Raw genomic sequence first — 22,621 nt, 5'->3', positions numbered from 1 at the left:
AAAGAAGTGGGATCTGCGGGCACCGTGTGCGGGTGGTGGTGAGATTCAGTCCTGGAAACAAGGACGTGGGACTATTAAGCCGGCGGGGATTCACAGGACCTTTGTGACTGCGACCTCCTCTCTGGCTCTCCTCTCTAGCTCTGCAGGCACTTAAACCCTGAGGACACAGCGTGCCCTGTCTGCGGAGGAGACACGCTGTCTCCTCTTCCTGGGCGAGGCCCCAGCGGGGATCCTGTGTCCAGTGCGACCTGAGAAGTCCTGGAGCTGCCCAGACATCCCAGGCCAGGTGCAGCTGGCAGGGGCCAGGCGAGTGGCGGTAAGGTGCCCCCAGCGCTGCTCTTCTTCCTTTGGGGTAAATACAGCTGGGACTTGCTGATTCTTTGTTCATTTTTAACTCTGAATATCATGCTTTTTGTCTTAATCTATTTCTTTTAATAAAAATTTATTAACAACTGCTGACTGCCATATAAAATATGAAGGAACAGAAAACATATCAAATGATGACCAGAATGTGGAGTAACAGAAACGCTCATTGCTGGCGGGAATGCAAAATGGCACAGACACTTTGGAAGAAAGTTTGGTGGTTCTTACAAAACTAAACATGCTTTTGTCCAGCAATCTCTGTTATTTGCACAAAGGAGTAGAAAACTTACCTACCAAAAACCTGTGCACTGATGTTTGCAGCAGCTGTATTCATAATTGTTAAAACATGGAGCGACCAAGATGTCCTTCACTAGATGAAAGGATAAATAAACCATGGTACATCCAGATAACAGAATATCATTCAATATTAAAACAAAATGAGCTATCAAACCACAGAATGACATGGAGGAACCTTAATTGTATACTACTAAGTGAAAGAAGCCAATCTGAAATGGTTACAAATGGAAACACTTTGGTGCAGGTTGTTGCTTGTGCAGGAGGCTAGGCAAGTGTGAGGGCAGGGGGTATATGGGAGTCCTCTTATTTCCACTCAATTTTGCTATGGACTTAAGCTGTTCTAAAAAAAAATTATTAAAAAAATTAAAAAGAAGGTGGCCTTAAGAAGTAGTCCATCAATGGCCTCAAAATGCTGGCTCATTTACAATAAAACATTCAAGATAATTATTTCTTCAAAGAAACAATGGGATTGTATTTGGTCAAAAAAAATCAACTTATTTTTCCACATTTTTAAAAATGTGTAACTACACATTTGTTTGTAAAAATATCACCCAGATAGAAGATATTGATAACAAACACAACATTTTCCAGTCCCCCACTGGTGCATCTTAATTTAATATTTCCTTAAGAATGTATGCCCTCGAAGATATTTTCATTCTCACTAGCAATCCAGGAAGTTAACTTCTAAAATACTTAAAAAATAGTACAAATAATAAAATTAGTAGAAAATCCAATTTCTTTTAACTAAAAAAATATCTTAATACTACTTTCAAAAGACAGACAAGGGGAGACTCCTGCTTCTTAAGACGGAGAATAGAGACTGGGTTTTCCTTCCAGTGTGATACAAAAATTGCTCAATCTGTCTATTCTCTGCTGGGAAATTTTATAACCAAATTTACCCTTACAGAAAAATAATAAATATATGTAAAAAAATAATTGGTATCTGGAAAAAAAGCCATTTTTGATGGGTTGTAGTAAGCTATCTGTCGGGTAAACAATAGGAAAATATAATTGATGGCCTGCAGCTGAGGAATAGTGTTGACTGCTCACATGAAACATACAAGTCTGCATGTATATAGAGTACATTCCAAGTCTTAGTTGGGGATGTTATCATTTCGTTGTAAGATGCTTAGAGTTTTAACTTGGTTTATAAACTCTTTGTAATAAATACCAAAGATATTTTATTCACATCACACAAAAATACTCTGTATGATCAGTTTTGTTACAAGCATAATGTGAAATTTTATACACAGTAAACACGATATTGGCAAAGTAAGCTGATACTTGTATCATTAGATTTATCCCTTTCTCTCAAGTTATGCTGACAGAAAATTCTCACCAAAAAACCAATTCAAAAAATGTAAATTTTTCTTTCGTTTCATTTTAACTTTACGTGCTTTAGTGAAAACTCCTTATGTCAGGAAAACTGATCACTCTTTAGGAGTTACCATTATTTTTACCATTGTACACTTTCTGAGGTGAGGGGCATGCTACTTTTGTTTCTGATACTGAATTTTTAATTAAATTGCAAATTTCAAAGATTGCAGGAAAAATTATGGCCAAAACATAGAAATATGACATATATATATTTATATGTATATATAAATCACCATTACTTCCATTTTGTCTGGCTAAAATCTGCTTAATATGAAGACAGACCTGTAGACCTTGGACTGCAAAACATTTCTAGAGTTCTCTTGCTATTCTGCTTCCTATTTCCAGTAATAAGCTAGGAAACCCAGACACCATATAAAACTCATGTCCATCAGGAATTTATAACACTGTTAATATGATTTTTTCTTCTTCCTATAGTGTACATTGCCCTGGATAATGAAGTAGTGACTTGTCCTGTCCCTGCGTTGGAAGATCTGAGACGTCTGCTGGCCAGTCTTGATCCTCCTGGTGTTGACAACCCTCCGCCAAGATCCAAATATTTTCTTGCCTGGGGAGCTGAGTCGTTCACTTCCGGGCAGCATTACTGGGAGGTGGATGTGGCGGGCTGTGGCAACTGGGCAATTGGATTTTGTCATGATTCTTGGGCCGGGAGGAAGGATGACATGGTGCTTGACTCGGAGGGAATTTTTCTACTTCTTTGTATCCAAGAGAACAACCAGTGCAGTCTCTTTACCTCCTCCCCACTATCACCTCAATGTGTCAAAAGGCCCCTAGGCTGGGTGGGGATATTCCTGGATTATGATGGTGGTGTCCTGAGTTTTGTCAATGTGACCAAGAGTTCCCTCATTTGCAGTTTCCTCTCCTGCTCCTCTTCTTCTCCTCTCAAACCTTTCCTTTGCTCTGGACACCCCTGATCAGGGACAGGTCAAAATCTGACCCCAGGTGTCAGGAATGTCAATAACTGAGATTGTCAATTAAATGCCCACTTGATTTCCTGTAACATCACCTTCCTTTATGAAATGTATTGATTGATTTTTTAAGAGGTTAGATATTTTAAGTGTATGTATCTGCTTCTGTTTTCTTTAAGTAAATATAATTCCTTTGGAATGCTGTGCAATCCTTATTCTATGTTTTGTTTGTTCACTTGATTTCTAAGGCAGCTGGAGGTCAAAGAACAGCTGTCCTGTTTACCTAGCTTATTAGGTTAAAGCAATAGCACAGGGTTCTTCTCACTGGCACACTTAGAATTCTCTTCTCCTTGCTATGCATCTCCTACATCATGTTCCTTCATCAGGTCTCAGTTTCAAATTCTTTTTTTCATGGATTTATTTTTAAAGCTTCTGGAATAAATGAGAGCATCGGCGCATCTTGTATGTTTCTTTGTGAAACTCACAGCCTCATATTGACCTTCCCTCGAGTTTCCCTGTTAGAGGAAGGTTTATGTCTGCCATATGCACCGATAAATTCCACACAAGTAGCACAAAACTACCTGCCTTAAATATATCTGTTTGAGTACGCTAATAGAGGTACAAGGTCATAGATAAAAACATGATCTAACACTGTTTAAAAGCTTATTAAAAAGTTACCAAAATCAGATGGAAAAATGGAGGCTAAGACTACAAAATAGGCTACCTGTAAAATTCATAGGTGCAACAAATTCTCTACTGTAGACACACTAAATAGAAATGCATACATATTGTAAAAGAAGGAAATGGATAGAGAACATAAGACTGCATACCTCAGAAATTTCAGAAATTTTAAGAAGAAACATGTAGTCAGAGAAATCTTGAATTTTCATTGACCGGAACAGACAGTAAACTTTTAGCTGTGTAAAATGAAGAATATTCAAGAAAACATTGCATTTAAAGTGTTTCTAAAGTTAATCAAATCTTAAAAGTTTCAGTGTTGTGGTACATTCCTACCGTATGATCCATCACTTTCACTTCTGGGTACTAATTAGAGGAAATCATAGGACTAACTTGAAAAGATATGTGCACCCCAATATTCATTGTAGTGAATAGGATCTTCTTTGTCCCTTTATCAGAGGTTAGTCTGGGGGGATCAAGACGGCAGAGGAGTAGGTAGAGGAGCTCACCTTCCCCCCACAGGTACATCAAAGATACATCTACATGTGGAAGGACTCTCACAGAACATCTACTGAAGGCTGGCAGAAGACCTCAGACTTCCAAAAGGGCAAGAAAATCACCATGTAACTTGGTAGGGCAAAAGAAAAAAAAAGAGAGTGAAAGAGAGAAAGGAATTGGGGAGGGGCCTTGGTCTCTGGGAGGGAGCTGTGCAGGAGGAAAGGTTTCCTCACACTGGGAAGTGCCCTGCTCTGGCGAGGGATGGGGGTGGGAGGGGGCAGCTTCAGAGCTCAGAGGAGAGCACAGCCGCAGGAGTGAGGAGGGCAGTGGGAGGAGAGAGACCTGCACAGACAGTAGGTACTGACGGGCTCTCCCCAGCCTGAGACCCTTGTCCACTGGCCCGCAGTGGGGGGTTGCGGGCCAGGGGCTGAGGTTCGGGCTTTGGAGGTCAGACCCCAGGCAGAGGACTGGGGTTGGTTGTGTGAAGACAGCCTGAGGGGACTAGGGTGTAGTGTGCCACTGCTGAGGGAGTCGGGGACGAAGCCTGGGCCACCAGAGAGGCAAGGGACCACTGTTGCGGGTTGCAGGAGGAGAGGGATGACTCTCCACGGGAGCTTCTTTCTCTGTGCTCTCACAGGGGGTAGGGCACCGCCTACAAAAGCTCCAGGGCTGGACATGAGCCGGCTGCTGTGTGGGACCCCAGAGGCAGGCCCGGACGGCTACCACTGCTACCACTGCCCCTGCAGCTCCTGTGAGTGAGCGCAGGTCACTGCCCACACCTTCCAGGGAGCGTGCAGGGCCCGCCCCTGCCAAGGTCCTGAGACCCAGGGCCAACTTCCAGTCCGCTGCACGGTCCTGCTGGGCTCTGCTGCCAGAGGCGGCTCAGGCACACCCAACAGTGGCCGCCGTTTCCCGCCCCAGCCTGAGTGAGTAAGTGTGCCCCAATCAGCCACTGCTTTTGCCCCCTCTCGCCTGGGCCTGGAACGGATGCCTGAGGATGCCCCACACATAGAGGTGGGGCCAAAACGAAGCTGCACCGCAGGGGCACTGCAACTAATGAAGAAGAATGGAAATCCCTTAGCTCAGCTGCACAAGCCACAGATTAAATCCCCGTGATCAGCGTGGTAAACCCTGCATCTGTGGAATATCTGGATGGACATCCAGAGTTCCCACAACAGAGACGGGTCTAGCATTAGCAGCTGTGGACTTTGGAAGCAAGCATACATGGGGCTTGGGCCAGGTCACGGTCTGAGCTGCCCCCACAGTGCCCACAGCTGGTCCAGGGTCCTACTTAGAGGTGTTGGAGGGCCTCCTGGGGAGGCAGGGGTTGGATATGGCTCACTGTGGGGGAAAGGACACTGACAGCTGAGGCCCCCAGAAAATATTATTTTTATTACTATTATTTATTTTGTTTTGTTCTGTTGTTTCCATTATTTTTTCTTTTATTTTTTAATATATTTTTTTACTTTTCTATTTGTACTTTTTCGTTGTTTTGTGTTTTTTCCTTGCTTTCTTGTTCATAATAATTGCTCTGTATGCTTAGTTATTTTATGGTTATTCATGTATTTTTATGATTGTATCAATTAGAGTGCTCATTGTAACATTTTTAATTGCTAAGAATTTTGGGGGGGACTTTTTGAGAAGCAAAGAACCCTGTATAATTACTAATTGCACTTAATTTGACATTATAATCTCCTGAATTTATTTGTTGTTCTCTGTGACTCATCGAGCAATTGACATTATATCTAAGAAGGATTTTAGTCTCAAGCAACACTTTTTTAAAAAGTTGGCTTTTTCTTACTAGAGAAAAAATGTATTATAGGCTTGAATCCCTTCATACTCACAATAGAAGGCTTTTCCTTGCTCTTCTTTTCTCCATTTGCATACTTGACCAAGCAAATTATACAGACTTCAAAATTGGGACTGGGACCCTGATCACTAAGGAAGAGAGAATCTTGTCACTTCAAAATGGGGCAGGAGAAAGATTTCTTCCTAGAGTCACAAACTGAATGTTCCAATGAATCTGTCCATGGCAGTGATTCTCACATTGCAAAGAGTCCTACATCACTACACAACCCAAGTCTACTTAAAGTGGGATTCCCCAGACCCACAGCAGTGGCATCAACTGGGAACTTGTTATAAATGGAAATTTGGACCCAAGACCCCTGAATCTGAATCTCTGAGAGTGGAGCACAGACATCTGGGATGTACAAAGCCCTTCAGATGCTTGTGATGTGCACCAAAGGTTGAGAGCAACTGACTCAAAGCAGAGGTTTCTAAAACCTGACTGGGCATCGGCAGTCCCCGAGAATTCACTCAAAGCACTGCCTCTAAAAGGAGGGTGGCATGTTCTGAAGAGAAAAGCCAAATTAGAGAAAATACCAGGCATAAATGAAACGGTAGTCAGGTTTTAAATATGGCTTGAAAACCTTTTTATTAGAGTCAGTGCCTGAGACCTAAAGCATTCAGGGAAAAATAAAAATATAAAATTTTAAAAAGGAGAGAAGCAAGATCTCACAGCCTAAACTATAATCATGATTCAAGGAGACGACCTTGCTTTGTAGAGGTGAGAAACCATATGTCTTCATAGGATGACTCTAGTGTCATCCAATGGCAGAAACCTTTAATTCTGATCTGATCTATATTATCCTCAGTCCATCTCTGAGACTCAGAGGGACCTTGTTCAGTGTGCAAGCACTGTAACAGCCGACCGTTGGGCTGTAAGTGCTAGAGCAGTGCTACTGTGTCACTCCATAGACATTCCTGAGGTCTGCAGTGCCGGTAGGGAAGACCTGACCGGGCAGGGATCTCTTCTTTCTCTGCCAGCTCTGACGATCACTGTTTAATTGGGCACCATCACTGATTTTTCACCTTGAGCTATCCTTAAATGTGTTTTCATTTTACCTCGGAGTCAGTAAGTTTTTAAGTGTTGTCAACATCTTCTTTATGATTACTACCTCTTTTCCATTTTTCAAAATCTGTCTTGGAAACAAAATCTCTTGCCCTCAAAGTTATCTTCTGTCTTTCCAGAATTACCTCTATGAGAAAGTCCATATTCTCCTGACAATTCTTGATGTGAACTCAGTAGGCACAGCTCTCATTCTTAGCAAACTCTACAAGCACAACTATAAGCCACTCGACATTTCTTTCCCAGCTGCCTTTGTCTACACCCTCCCCGGAGACAGCACCTTTCTTAGTTACTTCGAGATCTCTGCCACTACATCAAAATCTGAAAGAGTACATTCACCAACCTAAAACTTCCAACTCTGCAAATTTTGGTGAATTTTTTTCAACTCTAAGGGCTCTTAGACAAACTGTGTTCCACCATCTATTTATTCCACTCCCGTTCCTTTTAACTTTTTCATGGACACTGTATATTTGGAGTTCTATCACTGTAGCCACTCCATTTTAACACCTGCAGCAGTTGGCACCTTTCACACACTTTATCATATATATCTTGTCCTTACCATACAGACAGGAATTCAGTGCATATTTTCTCACTTTCTTCCATATGGATTTTCTGGCAAAAGTAAGGCCACCTGGACAAATCATTTCTCTCTCTTTAAAAGGGTTCCCGATACAACCTATATGAAGTTTCCATTCCCATCATTTGAAAAGATCATCTCAGCTGGCTGAACCCCTACTGTCAGCTGAGAAACTGATCTTAAAGCCCATGGAATCTGCCAGAAAAGAAACATTCACCACCCTGCCACCAACATTGCCATGTGCAGATAAGTGCACCTGGTGACCTGTGGGGAAAGGCAGGAACCCAGAGTGCTTCTCAGTGCCTCCCTGTCCTCTTCAGCAAGCCCTACCATTTCAGCTCCCACGTCTCTCTGTGATCTCACATCTACTCCACCTGTCCAGAGCCACCACCCTACTCCTGAGTCCACTCTTCTCCTCAGGAGTCACTGCCCCAGCTGGTCCCGCCACGTCCACCCTTGCCCAATCCTCCCTACAGTCTGTTAAAAAAAGAGGTCGACATCTACTTGGTGACCTAGCAAGTAACTTAATTCGACCATGTCAACTACCTCCGCTCTATTTTCTCCAGTGAGTCACACAGGCCTTGATGACCCTGCTGCTCAGATCCTAGAGTGTCTCACCTCCCAGTAGCGGGGCTCCATTTGCAGAGGAGCACAGTACTCAAAACAACAAGCCTATGAGGCATGAAGACAATGCTCCTCAGGAATGGATGCTTTTCGCATGGAATTCATGTGGCTTGAAGAGTAAGAAACCAGGGGGCTCGGTTTGTAAGATCCATCCTCTACCACAAACGAGAAGACACCTTGTCTTGAAATTAGGTTTTTTATTTCATTTAATGTGATATTTAATTGAAAAGATCATCCCAGGAAAGTAGTAACAAATGCTACCCATTATCTACCCTGAGTTTCTATTACAATTGGCATTAGTAAAATATATACAATCTAATAATAAAAATATTTCCAAGTTCAAACATTCAATAGAAACCTATCTCACTAAAATTAATTTATATTTAAATGGCACACAAAAAGAGCAGGGTGAAATTGTTAACTATATAAATGGATGGTATAGACAATTGTTTTTTCTGAACGATTTTCAACACATCGCTTGTGCAGGACTCCATCGTAAGCCTTGGTTTGTCCATCAAGAAAATGGAGTCCTCAAGGTTAATTTCCTTGCAGAGCCATGTGAGCCCAGAATTGGTCTTTCCACGTCAAACCCCACACCATTGTCTCCCACGTTGGAAGGGTCTTGAGACCTACTGGTGGTCCACGTTTCGTTTCCCACAAAACTTGTTTCTCATCCACTTCCTTCCCTGGCTTGGATATACCTGGGGAAAAAAAAAAATTATACAGAGTACTTTTAGGGGAAATGACTTTGAAGACACCTCACGGAAAATACCAACTAGTCCAAAAGTCCAGGCACAAGTTCTTACCTCCAAAGGAGCCCAAACCAGCCAAGATCTTCAGTAGAAGCAGACTGCATGAAGAAAGCTCCTTCCTGTTTTCTCCTTCGCGGCCTGGAGCAGCTCAGCCACACTGCTTTCCACTTCGTCCGCCTGCTGGAGACCTTGGCAGAGCTCACAGATGATCAGAGAGCCAAGGGTGGCATCCTCCAGGGTGTCTTTGATGTCCAAGTTAATCACATGCACAGGCTGCCAGGTCTCCTGATCTCTGGCACACAGATCTGCCACCACCCTGTTATAGGCTCTCTCTCCACAGGTGAAGATGACGTCGAAGGGATCTCTGCACTCTTGAAATGCTTCTGGGTAAGGCTTGATTCTCTCATTTCTCTTCAAGATATGTAAGACGCCATTCGTTTTGTAGTATTTCCCGTCTATACAAGAAAGATCCTTTCGCATCTTCTCATATGAGGTTGAAAAATCATAAACCACAGGTTGGTTGGGAGACAGTCTTGGGAACCTCATGTGGGCTCCTGCTCCAAAAGACCTGACACTGAACCCTTTCTTGCTGAGGATGCGGTGGGCTTCCATGCTCCTGTTCATGTTACTCATGGAGACTACAGCCACCCGGAGCGGGGAGGAGGGCATGATGGCAGCCGCTTGGGACTCCAGCAAGACAGGTGGGTTTCAGGGGCAGAGGGGACTCCGGAGTCAGGGAGATGACCACCGGGTTCCAGCTCTTCCAACTAGTGTTAGTGTCAAAGAACAGAGGCCGTGTTTATATGGACTCACCTCCCCGAGGTGGGAGGAGAACTCTGGATTGGTGATTGGGTTAAAACGTGAGTGATTGGGTTTGGAGAGAGGGCTCTGCCCAGAGAACCCCATGCAGTATGAGAACAATCTGGTGATTAAATCACCCATCCTCTATGCAAGAATGTGCCTACCCCCCACCCACACGCAGCATTTTCAATCTCCAGTTAACCCTGTTGGTGCCTGTGTGTATAACGCTAGGATTGGTATTAGAAAAACAACTAGCCTACTCACAGTGTTGTCCCCGGTCCCTCTGGTGATCTGAGGATGTGCATGTGGAAAAGGTCTTTGAAGTTTCCAAGCCTACTAATTTAATATTACACAGAACCACGATGGTTGTTCCACAGGTTCTCGTGTAGAGTTGATACTCCTGAAGTTTGGCTGTGTTAAATTGTAGGAAATATCCATAGTTTTGCCAATCGATCAATAGACTGATTCACCAGGGTCAAAAGTGACTTCTGGAAAACATGCCTGCCAAAGTGTGATCCACAAATTGCAAGAACACCCCATTTTCTCTATCTGCTTTTCTTCAGTTTGTAATAATTCTGAAGGGTGTGCAGGGGACATGCCCTCCCTTGCATTGTCTCCAAGTGCAGCTTTGTCTGAGCACTCCATACTCAGAAGACTTTTCATTACTTTTCTTTTCTCCTTGTTAGTTGATCAAACAAATGATACAGACCTCAAAATTGGGTATGAGACCCTAACCACTAAGGAGAGAGAAACCTGTCACTTCAAAATGGGGCAGGAGAAAGATCTCTTCATAGAGCCACAGATTAAATGTTCCAATGAATCTGTCCAATGTGATTCTCACATTGCAAAGAGTCCTACATTAGTACACAACCCAAGTCTACTCAAAGTGGGATCCCAGGCCCACAGCATCGTCATCAACTGGGAACTTGTTTAAAATGGAAACTGGGACCCCAGACCACAGAATCAGAATCTCTGGGCATAGAGCCCCAAGATCCAGAATGTAACAAAGGCCTTCAGATGCTTGTGATGTGCACCCACGATTGAGGGGGGAGTGACTCAGCGGAGGTTTCTGAAACATGGCTGGACATTGGCAGTTCCCTGGAATCGTTCAAAGCGCTGCCTCTAGAAGGAAGGTGGCATGTTCTGAAGAGCAAAGCCCAATTAGAAAAAAGGTCACGCATAATCCAAAAGGTAGTCAGATCTTAAATATGGGTTGGCAATGTTTTTATTATAGTTAGCGCCTGAGACCTAATGCATTTGGGGGTGGGGGGCGAAGCAAGATCTCACAGCCCAAACCATAATCTTGATTCAAGGGGAGGACCTTGTTTCAACAGAATTGAGAAATCATATGTCTTCATAGGATGGCTCTAGTGTCACCCAGTGGTGGAAGCGTTTTCTTTCTTTTTTTTTCCCCCTTTAAGAACTTTTATTGCGATACAATTGACATGCAATTAACTGCATATATTTAAAGTGTACAATTTGATATTTTTTCTTATTAGTACTGTATATATGGCAATCCCAATCTCCCAGTTCAATCTCTCCCAACTCCCCCGCCCCCAGGCCCCACTTTCCCCCCTTGGTGTCCATATGTTTGTTGTCTATATCTGTGTCTGTATTTCTGCCTCGCAAACCAGCTGATTTGTACCATTTTTCTATAGTCCGCATATATGCGTTAATATACAATATTTGTTTTTCTCTTTCTGACTCACTTCACTCTGTATGACAGTCTTTAGGTCCATCCATGTCTCTACAAATTGGAAGTCTTTACTTCTGATTTGTGCTTTCCTGAGTTCATTTCTGAGCCTGGAAGATTTCCTGTGAAGGGTGCCAGCACTGGGGCAGCCAAAACGTGGGCTCTAAGTGCTAAAGGAGTGCTCATGTGTCCATACATAGACCTTTCTGATGTCTGCAGTGCAGGTAGGGGAGACCTGGGTTCACTGGCTGAGGCTATTGCATCTGTATCAAATCAGTCCTATAAAAAATGATGGCAAGTATATTTCAAGGCCAAAGGCTAATCACAGAAGCATTACAAAAAGCAGTTTTTAGTCCAGGACATTACTGTTGTTGATCTGAGATGTCCTGAATGGCTAGGGTTTAGAGAAATGACAGTCTGTCAAACAGCTGGATCTAACCAAGTAGGTCAGCTTTGAAGAGAAAACTAAGCACCTTTCCTTTTGCTTACTAACGTGATTCCTTTTGTTTACTCTACTACTTCATTCTTCCACCACAGTCTGGTTCAGATATACTAGTAAAGCACGGTGCTTACAATGTAGATGAATGTTGAAAGCATTCAGTGAAAGTAAATTGATATAAAACGCCACACATTGTGTGATTCCACTTATTTGAAACCACATAAGAGAAAAACCCATGAAGAATGAAACTAGATTTGGTGGTGACATGGGAGGGGGCAGGGGCTTGGGGAGTAAACATTAATGGGCCTTGGTTTCTTTTTGGGGTGATGGATATGTCCCAGAATTAGACAGTTATGGTTTCACTTTTTGAGTATTACTAAAACCACTGAATTATGTAGTTTAAAGGGAGTGACCTTTATGGTATGAAAATTTTTTAAATAAAATTATTATTTAAAAAAGCAGAAAAGCAACCAATTATATTTTATGAAATACCCCAAAATAAGTTTTTACTACAAGAAAATTTAATTAACAAATTGATACATTCAACATGGTTATACCATTTTATAAACATATAATCATTATGTTCCATTAAATTACAGTGTGCACAGAGACAGTCAGGTATCATCCTTGGACTTGCATGAGGTTTCAGGACATAATTTCCTCAGATGAGAGGATCATCAAGTAAATGGGTCACGGAACTTGACTATTCATAGAGACCTAAGGCAAAGGAAAGGCCTCAGAGGGGAGGAGAAAGAGGAAGGAAGGAAACTATATATGAGGGATCCTCTGCAAACATCATAGAAGCTCACAGTTCCATTGTCATAATCCAGAAACACTCCGATCCTCCCCAGAGGCCTTCTCACGTACTGAATTAAGGGTGGGGAGGTTGTGGACAGGATATAATGGTTGTTCACCTTCATAGAAAATAGAAAAAATGCTTCATCAGAATCAACAATGGTATTAGTATCGCTTGTCAAGGTGTCTTTACAGACTCCCAGGATCCAGTTTGAGGAGTGTATCACATCCACCTCCCAGTAGTGCCTCCCGGAGGTGAAGGCCACAGCTCCCCAGGCCACAAAACTCTCCACACTCTGGGGCCGTCTGGACACGCCGTGCTGGTCACCTCCAAACATCACACTTGTATCATCCTCAGGAAGGCTCACATTGTGAATGGTCGTTTTCTGACCCAGAACGTTATCCACTGCAAAAGACCAAAAATCAGGTCAGCAAGTGGGATTTCCACATCCTTCATTTCCCTCCTCGAAGGAAATACAAAACAAAGACAGCAAAGGGAGTTCAGACTCGCTCTTCTGTGAAGAGCAAGAGTCATTGCTATCTCTCCAGTACACAGAAAGACCTCAAATCATATAGAAAAAGGAAAAAAAAAAAAGAGACAGATATGAACTCCGTGAAGTCTGATTTAATGTCAATGTCTTGATAGTTTATTTCAGGACGCACTGAAAACATTATATTTTTTCTTTGTCATTCAGAAAACTTTCCTTGTGTTCTTGTCTTTAATACCATTTAACATGTAGACAGCTCTCTACTATCATGTGGGTATATATTGGGCAATAATCTCTACCTATTACATTTTCAAAGGTCAAAAATTTGATAGACATCCATCAATGAATAGTTTGGAAGCCTCTGAAGGGATGTCTGGCTACCCATGTTCACATATCCCTTGCCTTTCAGTTATTTTGAAATTGATCTAATAGCATTATAATTATTCTGCCTAAGCCAGGTTTAGTCTTTTCTCTCAGTTCTTCCTGATCTTAGAAATAATAAATTTTTTGTACAAGGCATAATAAATGCCCTTGTAATACAGAACAAATTAAAAACCATCAATGCCATATTTAACCTTTCAAGAATGAAATAGACTGAATAAACACAATACTGACGGATATTCAGAAAACTAAATACTCTATCTCTTTATAACCACATGAGCAAGCTGGTGGCTCTCCTCTTGCTCTGCCTATGTCAGATGTAACTGAATATATGTATTTGGCTTTGCATTTTCAGTAAACTATAGGCTGCGAAGTTCAGCCTTGATCTTTGTAATATGACTATACAGGCAGAAAAAGTGTAACAACTTTGGAAAGTTATGTACTACCTGCATGTCAGAAAAAATAAAATAACAATAAAAGAAGGCTCCTTCCCAAGAAGTTCTAATGAAATGTAGTCCTGCTCACCCAACGGCTGACTCTTACCTCTGAAGTTGTTCAGCATGTCTAGGATTCCAGCGACAGGCCAGGAAGTGAGCTCTGGGGTCACTGGCTGAGGCTTTTGCATCTGTTCCAAATCAGTCCTGTAACAAACGATGACAATTAATTTCAAGGCCAAAGGCTAACCACAGAACCATTACAAAAAAGTAGTTTTTAATCCAGAGTATTCTGTCAGAATTCTATTTTTGTTTAATTGGATATACATTATATTCTACACACTTGGGAATATAAAAGCGTTACCATATTTTTTCTAAATATAAATTACATCAAATTTCAATTTCCCAATTCTTCTCAGACATTCCAATTTTCAACTTGTTGAACTTCATTCACTTCCTGTATTCCAACTCAGGTAATGCAAAGATCCTGGGCATTTTACAGAGAGCAAAAATTTCTGGCAAAGCCTTAGGGACTTCAGAAATTAAGTAGTCATGAAGGACACATTGTGTCTAAAAGGAAGAGTTCACTGAGCCAGACATGTTTGCTCTTGTCAGCGCAGCAAGGGAATCCAGTTCCAGCCTGGCTGCCCTGGTCCTGAAGATCTAACTTCCCAGTGGCACCAGGAAGCCATTCCCTCTGAGGTCCTGCCTACAAGGGGGCTTGCTGTGGTGAAACAGGCTGTCACTGCTACTCCTAGGAACAAAATCACAGCCTCTCTTCCCCTTCTTAGGGAATTTGCCTCTTTCCTGCCTTTTTCACCTTGCAACTCACTAGGGTAAGCGCTTGCTCTGTGATATCTTAGAAAAATCCCTTCCCTAAGCTTTATTGTGGTGAGGCTGGAGAGGATGCGGTGAGCAGGTGGAACAAAGCCTAGAATGTCAGAAGGTTTTCAGGTATATTTGAATTCAGCCAAATGTAAAGGAAACATCTAAGGCCAAGCATGAGAAGGCCTTTAGAATTCTTTTGAAATAAAATAAAAAACAGCCAGAAAGATGATATTAATACGTCAAAAGCTGTACTGTTGTTCATTCATATGGGAAGGTTCTGCACCTGTGGATTCCACCAGGGGTTGAATCTAGAACTTCTGTTTTATATCGATATATCTATCATCTATCTATCATCTATCTATCTATTTATTTATTTTACGGTAGGTCCTTTTTGGTTATCTCTTTTAAATACACATCAATCCCAAATTCCCAATCTATCCTTCCCTACATCCTCCCTCCCTGGTTCGGAATTGAAAATATTCAGAAAAAGAATTCCAGGGAGTTCCAAAAAGTAAAACTTGAAAATGCCACATACCCCAGAACTATTTACATGGCATTTAATTTACATCTTATTAGGTGTTATAAGTAGTCTAGAGATGACTAAAGTGTATGGGAGCATGCTTGTAAGTTATCTGCAAATACTATGGCATTTTGTATAAAGGATTGTGCATCAGGGATTTTATATTTTGGGGAGGGCCTGAAAACAATTGCCCATGTTACCAAGGAATGACTGTCCAACCACTTCATTAAAAAGAGCAACTTTTCCATAAATCAAAAATCATTAATGTATACTCACATTTTCAATACATTTCCCAAGGCCTACAATAAAAAACAAAAAGATCATATTAATCATGAGAGTCCTTTTGCATCTTCTTTACTATTCCTGTTTGTTCAATAAGATATTGTTTCTCTAATTCTCCTCTTAGGAACAACCAGGGGCTATCATAATAACAGAAGCTAAACTAAAACCTGTAGGGCTTCCTCAGGGCTTATTAAAGAAGGAAGGAGGCCACCAAGAGTTTGTAATGATGCAACAACATCTAGGTTTCCAGTGTCACTCACTGCCCAGTGCTATGCCCAAGGAGAGATCTCACCATTTATGATAACAATGAAAGCAAAACAGGGAGCCATATACAATGAATTATAGAGTGCATCGAAATTGACTACCAGTTCTAACAATCTTGTCCAGACAACAGGCAAAACCTCAATGTCTTCAGTAAGTGTGGGATAACAGAGTGACAATGCATTAAGGGAACGTATATTGAGAATCACTCACAGAAAATTAACCTTCTCCTGGTCACAGTATTTTGCTTATTTTGCATAATGTGGATAGTACTCCTGATCACAATGGAAAAATTTTCTCCTATATTAGCTAGTAAAAGGGCAAAAATCTTCCAAAGTTTACCATGATGTGAGGAAATAAGGGATTGGACAATTACAATAATGGGAGTCAAGGAGCATCATCCCTTAGCTGAGAGTAAGAGTATATGCAGGTAACATTTCAATGTCAGAGCAATGGTGCTCAGAATAGTATTTCTGTCTGTGAGGATGGAACCTCCCTTCTCACCTGGAGCAGCTCCACATCAGGCTTGTGGCACATCTCAGTCAGCTCTCTGTACATTTCTTTCAGACTTTCTTTCTGTTGAGTCATTCTGAATACACTCTCCCTGAGTTCTTGCAAAGCCTCCTTTGCTTCTTTCTCCAGTGCCTCCAGATGGAGTTGCTCCTCCTCCTGGAGAAACAGGTGCATCTTCTGATACTGAACTTTAATCATGACCTTCCTTAAGGCCACATAGCTCTGCAGAGATAGTGGGTTCAAAGAATTACTTATTCTCACATTGAACAGAAAACTTCAAATATTATTTCCTTAACGTCATCAAGAAAGTTCTTGACAAATTTTCTGCTTCACATGTCAGAGGGTCTTGAATATTTGCTGGTCATTCCTGTTCATCATTTCTCAAAGTTCCTAGTCTCTTTCCCTGTTTAAATCAAGCCGTCTAAGGGGTCCCATGCTCTCTCCCTAGGAGGATGAGGATTCTTCAAGGTCCTTACTCCATCAATTATTTCCTCTTTTACCTGAATCTTTGTTTTTTCTTGTTTCTTCCTCTGATTTTTCTAAATATTCTTTTATTAGGTAAACCTTATATTGTACAGTTTTAAAAATATGCTCTATTTCTCCTCTAGATTCTACTATATTCCTCTCCTCTCCTGCACAGCCACACTTAGCACAATGTGGTCTTATACTCCATGCCTCAGAAGGTTTATTCAAATGTTCAAAATGTGCCCTAGGAATACTTTTCATGCTTTGGCTTTTCCATATACTAGCATTCTTTGAACTAGCTTGTATTGGCCTGTTAGAATTGTGATTACTGATAGGTCATTTGAAACCACTACTTTTCCAGGAAAAAGACCACTGTCCTTTAAATGGTAATTTGAATTTTGTGAAAAGTCTAAGCCAGTCTCCATACAAACAAATAGATGATTTTTATTCTTACCTCTAATGTTTGAGTTTTGTTGACTTCCTGATCCAGACTGTTTTGCATTTCTTGTGCCATTTTCCTTAAAGAGTCCATTCTCTTCAGAAGTTTCTCCTGCAAAATACCCATGAGCATTAGTGACACAGAAGATGCTACCATAAATTCCAGCCTCTTATTTATGAGAAAAGGCAGTCATTGGGAAAACAGAAATCTTGAGTTTGAATGATGTGGTCAGATTTCTCCACATTAATCTAATTAGATTCTAAGGTTTTGAATATATGAAAAGACAGAGACATATACTAGAGAATTGGGGGAACTTTACAGATAATGGAATCCATTTCCTAAGGAATTGAGACTCAGAATTTTATACAACTTGACTGAGAAAGCCTCAAGCTCACATCAGAAGCCAGTGTCCCCGGTGCTGCCACACGCCCCAGGATGCAGCAGTTCCACATGTTTGGACAATTGGGTAACAACATTGAAATGATGCACTATATCTTAGGATCTACAATGAAAAATCCCCACCTCCACCACTTCATTATCATCCGCATCCACTTCATTATCATCCCCATCCACTTCATTATCATCCGCATCTTCTCTCTGATTTAGGAGCCTACAGATTCCAAATTGCTTCAGAAGCATCACCTACCCGGGATTCCTCAGCAGCCCATTGTATTGGACTGTGGCTGTGAGCCGCATGCTCTGGGGATTCAGAGCAGGGGCCGCAGAGCAGGGTCTTGTCAACCTCACAGAAGAGCCCTTTGGCTTCTTTGTGTGTCACACAGATCTGCTCCTCCGAGCTGTTGACCTGGTTAGCTCTGGCCTGTCTGGCAAGGGAAGCGAGCCTCTTGAGTACAATATTGGTTTTGAAATCTGGCTTCTCTGATATTCCCCTGCACTCAGGGCAGCTCTTTGGAGTCTGGTCTTCCTCCCAGCAGAGGCACAGGCAGGGCCGGCAGAAGCTGTGCCCACAGTCTATGGTGACGGGGTCTATGAAGTAGTTCATACAGATGGAGCAGGTTAGTTCACTCTGGAAGGCTTGCAAGGTGTTTGAATCCATGTTTCTAAAATTCCAAGAGAGTAATAGGATAAGAGAGAAAGTCTTCTGCCCTGATAAGGGAAAATAAAGCCTTTGGACAAAGTCCTGTCTATTTGAACTCTATCTAATTTACCTATTTACTTATCTTCAGTACAGACCTAGAAATGATGAGTACACACAGGTTGGATTCATGCTATGATACAAATGATGAAATTAGATAAGAGAGTCCATAACAACTTTCTTGTTTAAAATAAACCATGTTCTCGATCATACCTAAATAACATGGAAATGCTTAAAGATTAGACCAGAGGGTAAATGGCAGGATGCATCCAGAGTTACTAGCTGATTGGTACAGAAACACATATATAATCTCAATCTGTCTCTCTCTCTCTCTTCATGACTGGAACCCACACTTGCACATACTTCATCTCTATGCTAATAATCTCTATGCTTCCTGCCTCTTAACTGACAGATGTGCTTTTCTAAAGGCAAATGCAATTGTTTACGAATAATTTAAACTCAATATATCAGTGTTGGCTTTAACTTTGGCGTCCTAAAGCAATCAATAATTCAGTGCTTGCTTCCAACTTAAAGAACAGAACTCCTTTCCAGACAAAAAGTAAAAAATTATTTCTAGTTCAGGAAAAGAATTTTTTCTGGAGTCAGTTCAGATCATCAGAGCACTTCACATTTTGAACTGGTAATATTCAAACTACAATAATAATCAGCAATGATTAAGCAGTTGTTTTTTAAAACCAAAGAAAAAATTTGAATATACACAAGGATTCCTCTCTACACTAGAAATTCCAGAGATGTAGTTAATGGAAGCAACAACATATACTTTTAGTTTCTGATATTTCCCTATTTGACCAATGTCACTTCTTGGGCATTGGGTGATCAGATCTATTCTGAACACTTTTCAAATCTAGACTGCAAACTGCAGGCTTTAAAAAGATAGCAAATATGACCTTTACTGGAAGGTATTCTGCTTAATTCAACACATTTAGCTCTTAACTTCATCTGTATAAAGACTATGAAATGTATATATTGTGTTGAACATTTTAGGTGTTCTATGTGGCTCATAAATACATATGTCTGTAGAAATCTCTTTTAGGACATACAAACATCTAATAACATATATAGTAATGAAATATAAATGATTAAATAAATTAATATTACAAGTATCAATGTATTGCAATTGGTCTCGTTACAGATATTTTAAGTATTGATGTCATTTTTAAAAAACTAAGAAAGCTACTTTGCTTGGACAAAATCCAAGCAGGAAAGTATTTGGATAAGAGAAAATAGGCATGAAGATAGTTACTATCGATTCCTTTCCAGAGTCTACCTTGAGTAGTTTCACCTCTGGAAGGCTGGACGTCCTAGAAGTCTGCGGATATCAAGGTCAAGAGGAACTCTCCAGCACCTCGCAGCTGCACTTTCCCTCAGTCCACCTGAGAAAAGCAGTCACCTCTGGACAGAGGTGCCTTTTAAAGGATTAGACTCTCCTGAGGCCACACCTACTTCTTCAGATTGGATACTACCTTCAAAAGGAAGTGGACAATACTGATAATGTTACTCAGAAAGGTGTGAAATGGATGATTAGGTTTGCAGCATATAGAAAACCCAATCTTAGGTGGCTAAGACCCGAAAAGAGTATAGTTTTTGGGGGGGGGGTGGATAAATGCAAAAAAACTTGGTGAAAAATGTTAGTCAAAATTCCTTATATATGTAACATATACATACGTGATATATATCAATGTATATATTTATATTAAAGAGGAATATAATGCAGTAATTATTTACACAATAATTATGTGAGTAATTATATTTAATACACTGCATAAAGACAGTTGTTTTTTATTGAGGTATAATTGACATATAAGTTTCAGGTGCACAACATAATAATTTGGTATTTGCATACACTGTGAAATCAGCACCATAATAGTTAACATTCATCACAATACGTAGTTAAAATTTATTTTTATTGTTATGAGAAGTTTTAAGTTCTACTCTCAGCAACTTTCAAATATGTAATATAGTATTATTATCTGTAGTTACTATGTTGTACGTAGTGTAGAATATTATTTTTAACAGAGGTACCAAACTACCTGTATTTTGCTGACACCTATCACATTTTATCAAATTACCAATGCTTACATATATGTTATTTCACTAAATTATCTATTGTTTGGTAATTGAAGTCCTACACATATAAACATAAGAAAAATAATCTACCCTTGCTAGAAATATTAAAAGTGAAAATATAAAAAGGTCAACTTTTAAACATTGTCAAAATGAAAAAAATGATAGCCATAAATACTTTTTAAAGGAAATAAATAAAACCTCATCTACTTACAAGTGTGTGCTCACCTGAAAAATTAGTATAATTGGTCTCATTAATGATTGTAGGAAAATACACACAATCAGGGGTTGTGGGTACTCCGGGCTCTTTGAATTGGAAGGCAGCTGTAACTTTCTGATTTTCCACAGTCCAGCCAACTAATGCAGAAAAAAATCTTGCTTTGGAGATGACTTTATATGGGGACCCTGAAGTTTAGCCTTTTTTAGGTTTCTGCAGTAGGAGGTGTCTGCAGTAGGAAGTGTCTGTAGTAGGAAGATGGTATCTTCACATTAATGAAAACTAAATGAAAATATTGGGTCAATGGTAGATGTTTTGCTTTCAAAACAATGTGAGTCAACTATATAAAAAAGTTGAGGACTTCCTAGGTGTCACAGTGGGTAAGAATCCGCCTGCCAATGCAGGGGACATGGGTTCGATCCCTGCCCCGGGAAGATACCGCATGCCGCAGAGCAACTAAGCCTGTGCACCACAACTATTGAGCCTGCGCTCTAGAGTCCATGAGCCACAACTGTTGAGCCCATGTGCCACAACTACTGAAGCTCATGCACCTAGAATCCATGCTCTGCAACAAGAAAGGCCACTGCAATGAGAAGCCCACGCACCACAACAAAGAGTAGCCCCCACTCACCCCAACTAAAGAAAGCCCGTGTGCAGCAACGAAGACCCAACACAGCCAATAAAATAAATAAATAAATAAACAAATAAATAATAAATTTATTAGAAAAAAAGAAAAAAGTTGAGAGGAACGATGGAAAAGAGAAACTGGAAAAAAGCGAGAAGGAGAAAATAATACCAGAAAGTGTCTGATTATCGGCCAGTGTCACTAAAGAGAGTGGAACTCAGCTAAGAACTGGAGCGTGTAGCCTTGGGCAGGAGGAGTCAAGTTGCACTCATGCACACAAGATTCTGGTCTGTATGCAGTTTGTGGACCTGAAAGTAAATATTTTAGAAGGGTCTCATCTAATTGTATCAAGTAATATTTGTTATTATTACCTAAAAGCCGAGAGTCAGTGTGTAGGTAAACACCTGAGGATAAGACAGACTAAACAGCTGTAGTATTTAGAGTTCTTTCTATATTATATAACACAATTATTAAATCACAAGTACATGCTTTTAGGAAAATGTGGATATTTGAGGCAAAGTGTTTAGAGTCAAGATTTTGACTTCTGGTGCAATAACACAAAAAATGAGGAGAAAAAAAAGGAGTCCTCAAATTCCTATTTATAAGGAATGTACCAGATTTTTAAATGTCAGAAGACAAATAGTGGATAATACTCATGGATGGTATCAGATGTAATATATGACCTAATAAATTTGCTGTCACTCTAGGGTTATGTGACTCTTAAGAAGAAGACCATCCATGCTGAATATCAGAAGGTGTAGCACTTACTCCACCAGATGGGAAATGTTATTTAGAGAGAATAGAAGAGGAAACCAAAGAGATATTTCGATAACTCAAGGAAAGTCAACACAGTATGAAACTAAAGGGTAAACTCTTAAGGCAGACTTATGAGGAACTCAAGGAATTGTGCCCTAAACCAGACATGGAGCTGCTCCAGGTGAGGACTGAGGACTGGAGAGTCATGGTGTTGCCTGCATAATAGCCACTTTCTCTTTGCCTTCCACCATGTGTCTGGAATCATGCTTTCTGATACTGATAAGAGTTTTACCTGTCTGGGTAATGCTAATGACCCAGGGCCATTCATGCCCTGCACAAGAATAACAATGCTGTCTGGAAAAGTAGGTGACAGAAATCCTAGAGCTTACCCAGCCATAAAAAAGAATGAAATAATGCCATTTACAGGAACATGGATGGACCTAGACACTATCATAGTAAGTGAAGCAAGTCAGATAAAGACAACTATCATATGACATCCCTTA

At 40.7% G+C, this 22,621-nt stretch overlaps 2 protein-coding genes across 2 annotated transcripts; both read right to left on the bottom strand.

Moving 5' to 3' along the window:
• Positions 1 to 9,084: 9,084 nt before the first annotated feature.
• LOC130829108 (RNA polymerase II subunit A C-terminal domain phosphatase SSU72 like protein 3-like) lies at positions 9,085 to 9,678 on the bottom strand. Its single transcript, XM_057695302.1, has one exon. It carries the CDS (start codon positions 9,667 to 9,669, stop codon positions 9,085 to 9,087), a length of 585 nt encoding a protein of 194 aa, XP_057551285.1. The 5' UTR covers positions 9,670 to 9,678.
• Positions 9,679 to 12,640: 2,962 nt separating this feature from the next.
• Positions 12,641 to 18,396, bottom strand: LOC130860898 (tripartite motif-containing protein 64C-like). The gene is made up of 6 exons (XM_057749437.1): positions 17,986 to 18,396; positions 17,355 to 17,450; positions 16,427 to 16,657; positions 15,656 to 15,678; positions 14,141 to 14,238; positions 12,641 to 13,134 (listed from the first exon to the last, which is right to left on the bottom strand). Exons 1-6 carry the CDS (start codon positions 18,394 to 18,396, stop codon positions 12,641 to 12,643), a joined length of 1,353 nt encoding a protein of 450 aa, XP_057605420.1.
• Between the last annotated feature and the right edge of the window lie 4,225 nt (positions 18,397 to 22,621).

Source organism: Hippopotamus amphibius, chromosome 9, assembly GCF_030028045.1.
Source record: "Hippopotamus amphibius kiboko isolate mHipAmp2 chromosome 9, mHipAmp2.hap2, whole genome shotgun sequence".
NCBI lineage: Eukaryota > Metazoa > Chordata > Mammalia > Artiodactyla > Hippopotamidae > Hippopotamus > Hippopotamus amphibius.
Note: the sequence above shows the minus strand (reverse complement) of the source record. Positions and strands in the feature narration are given on the sequence as shown.

Coding starts and splice junctions, on each gene's coding strand:
- LOC130829108 (XM_057695302.1), bottom strand. CDS start 9,669: ATGCCCTCCTCCCCGCTCCGGGTGGCTGTAGTCTCCATGAGTAACATG.
- LOC130860898 (XM_057749437.1), bottom strand. CDS start 18,396: ATGGATTCAAACACCTTGCAAGCCTTCCAGAGTGAACTAACCTGCTCC. Junction 15,679..16,426: donor CTGATGTGGAGCTGCTCCAG/GTGAGAAGGGAG, acceptor TTTTTATTGTAG/GCCTTGGGAAATGTATTGAA. Junction 13,135..14,140: donor CATGCTGAACAACTTCAGAG/GTAAGAGTCAGC, acceptor GGTCTTTTGCAG/TGGATAACGTTCTGGGTCAG.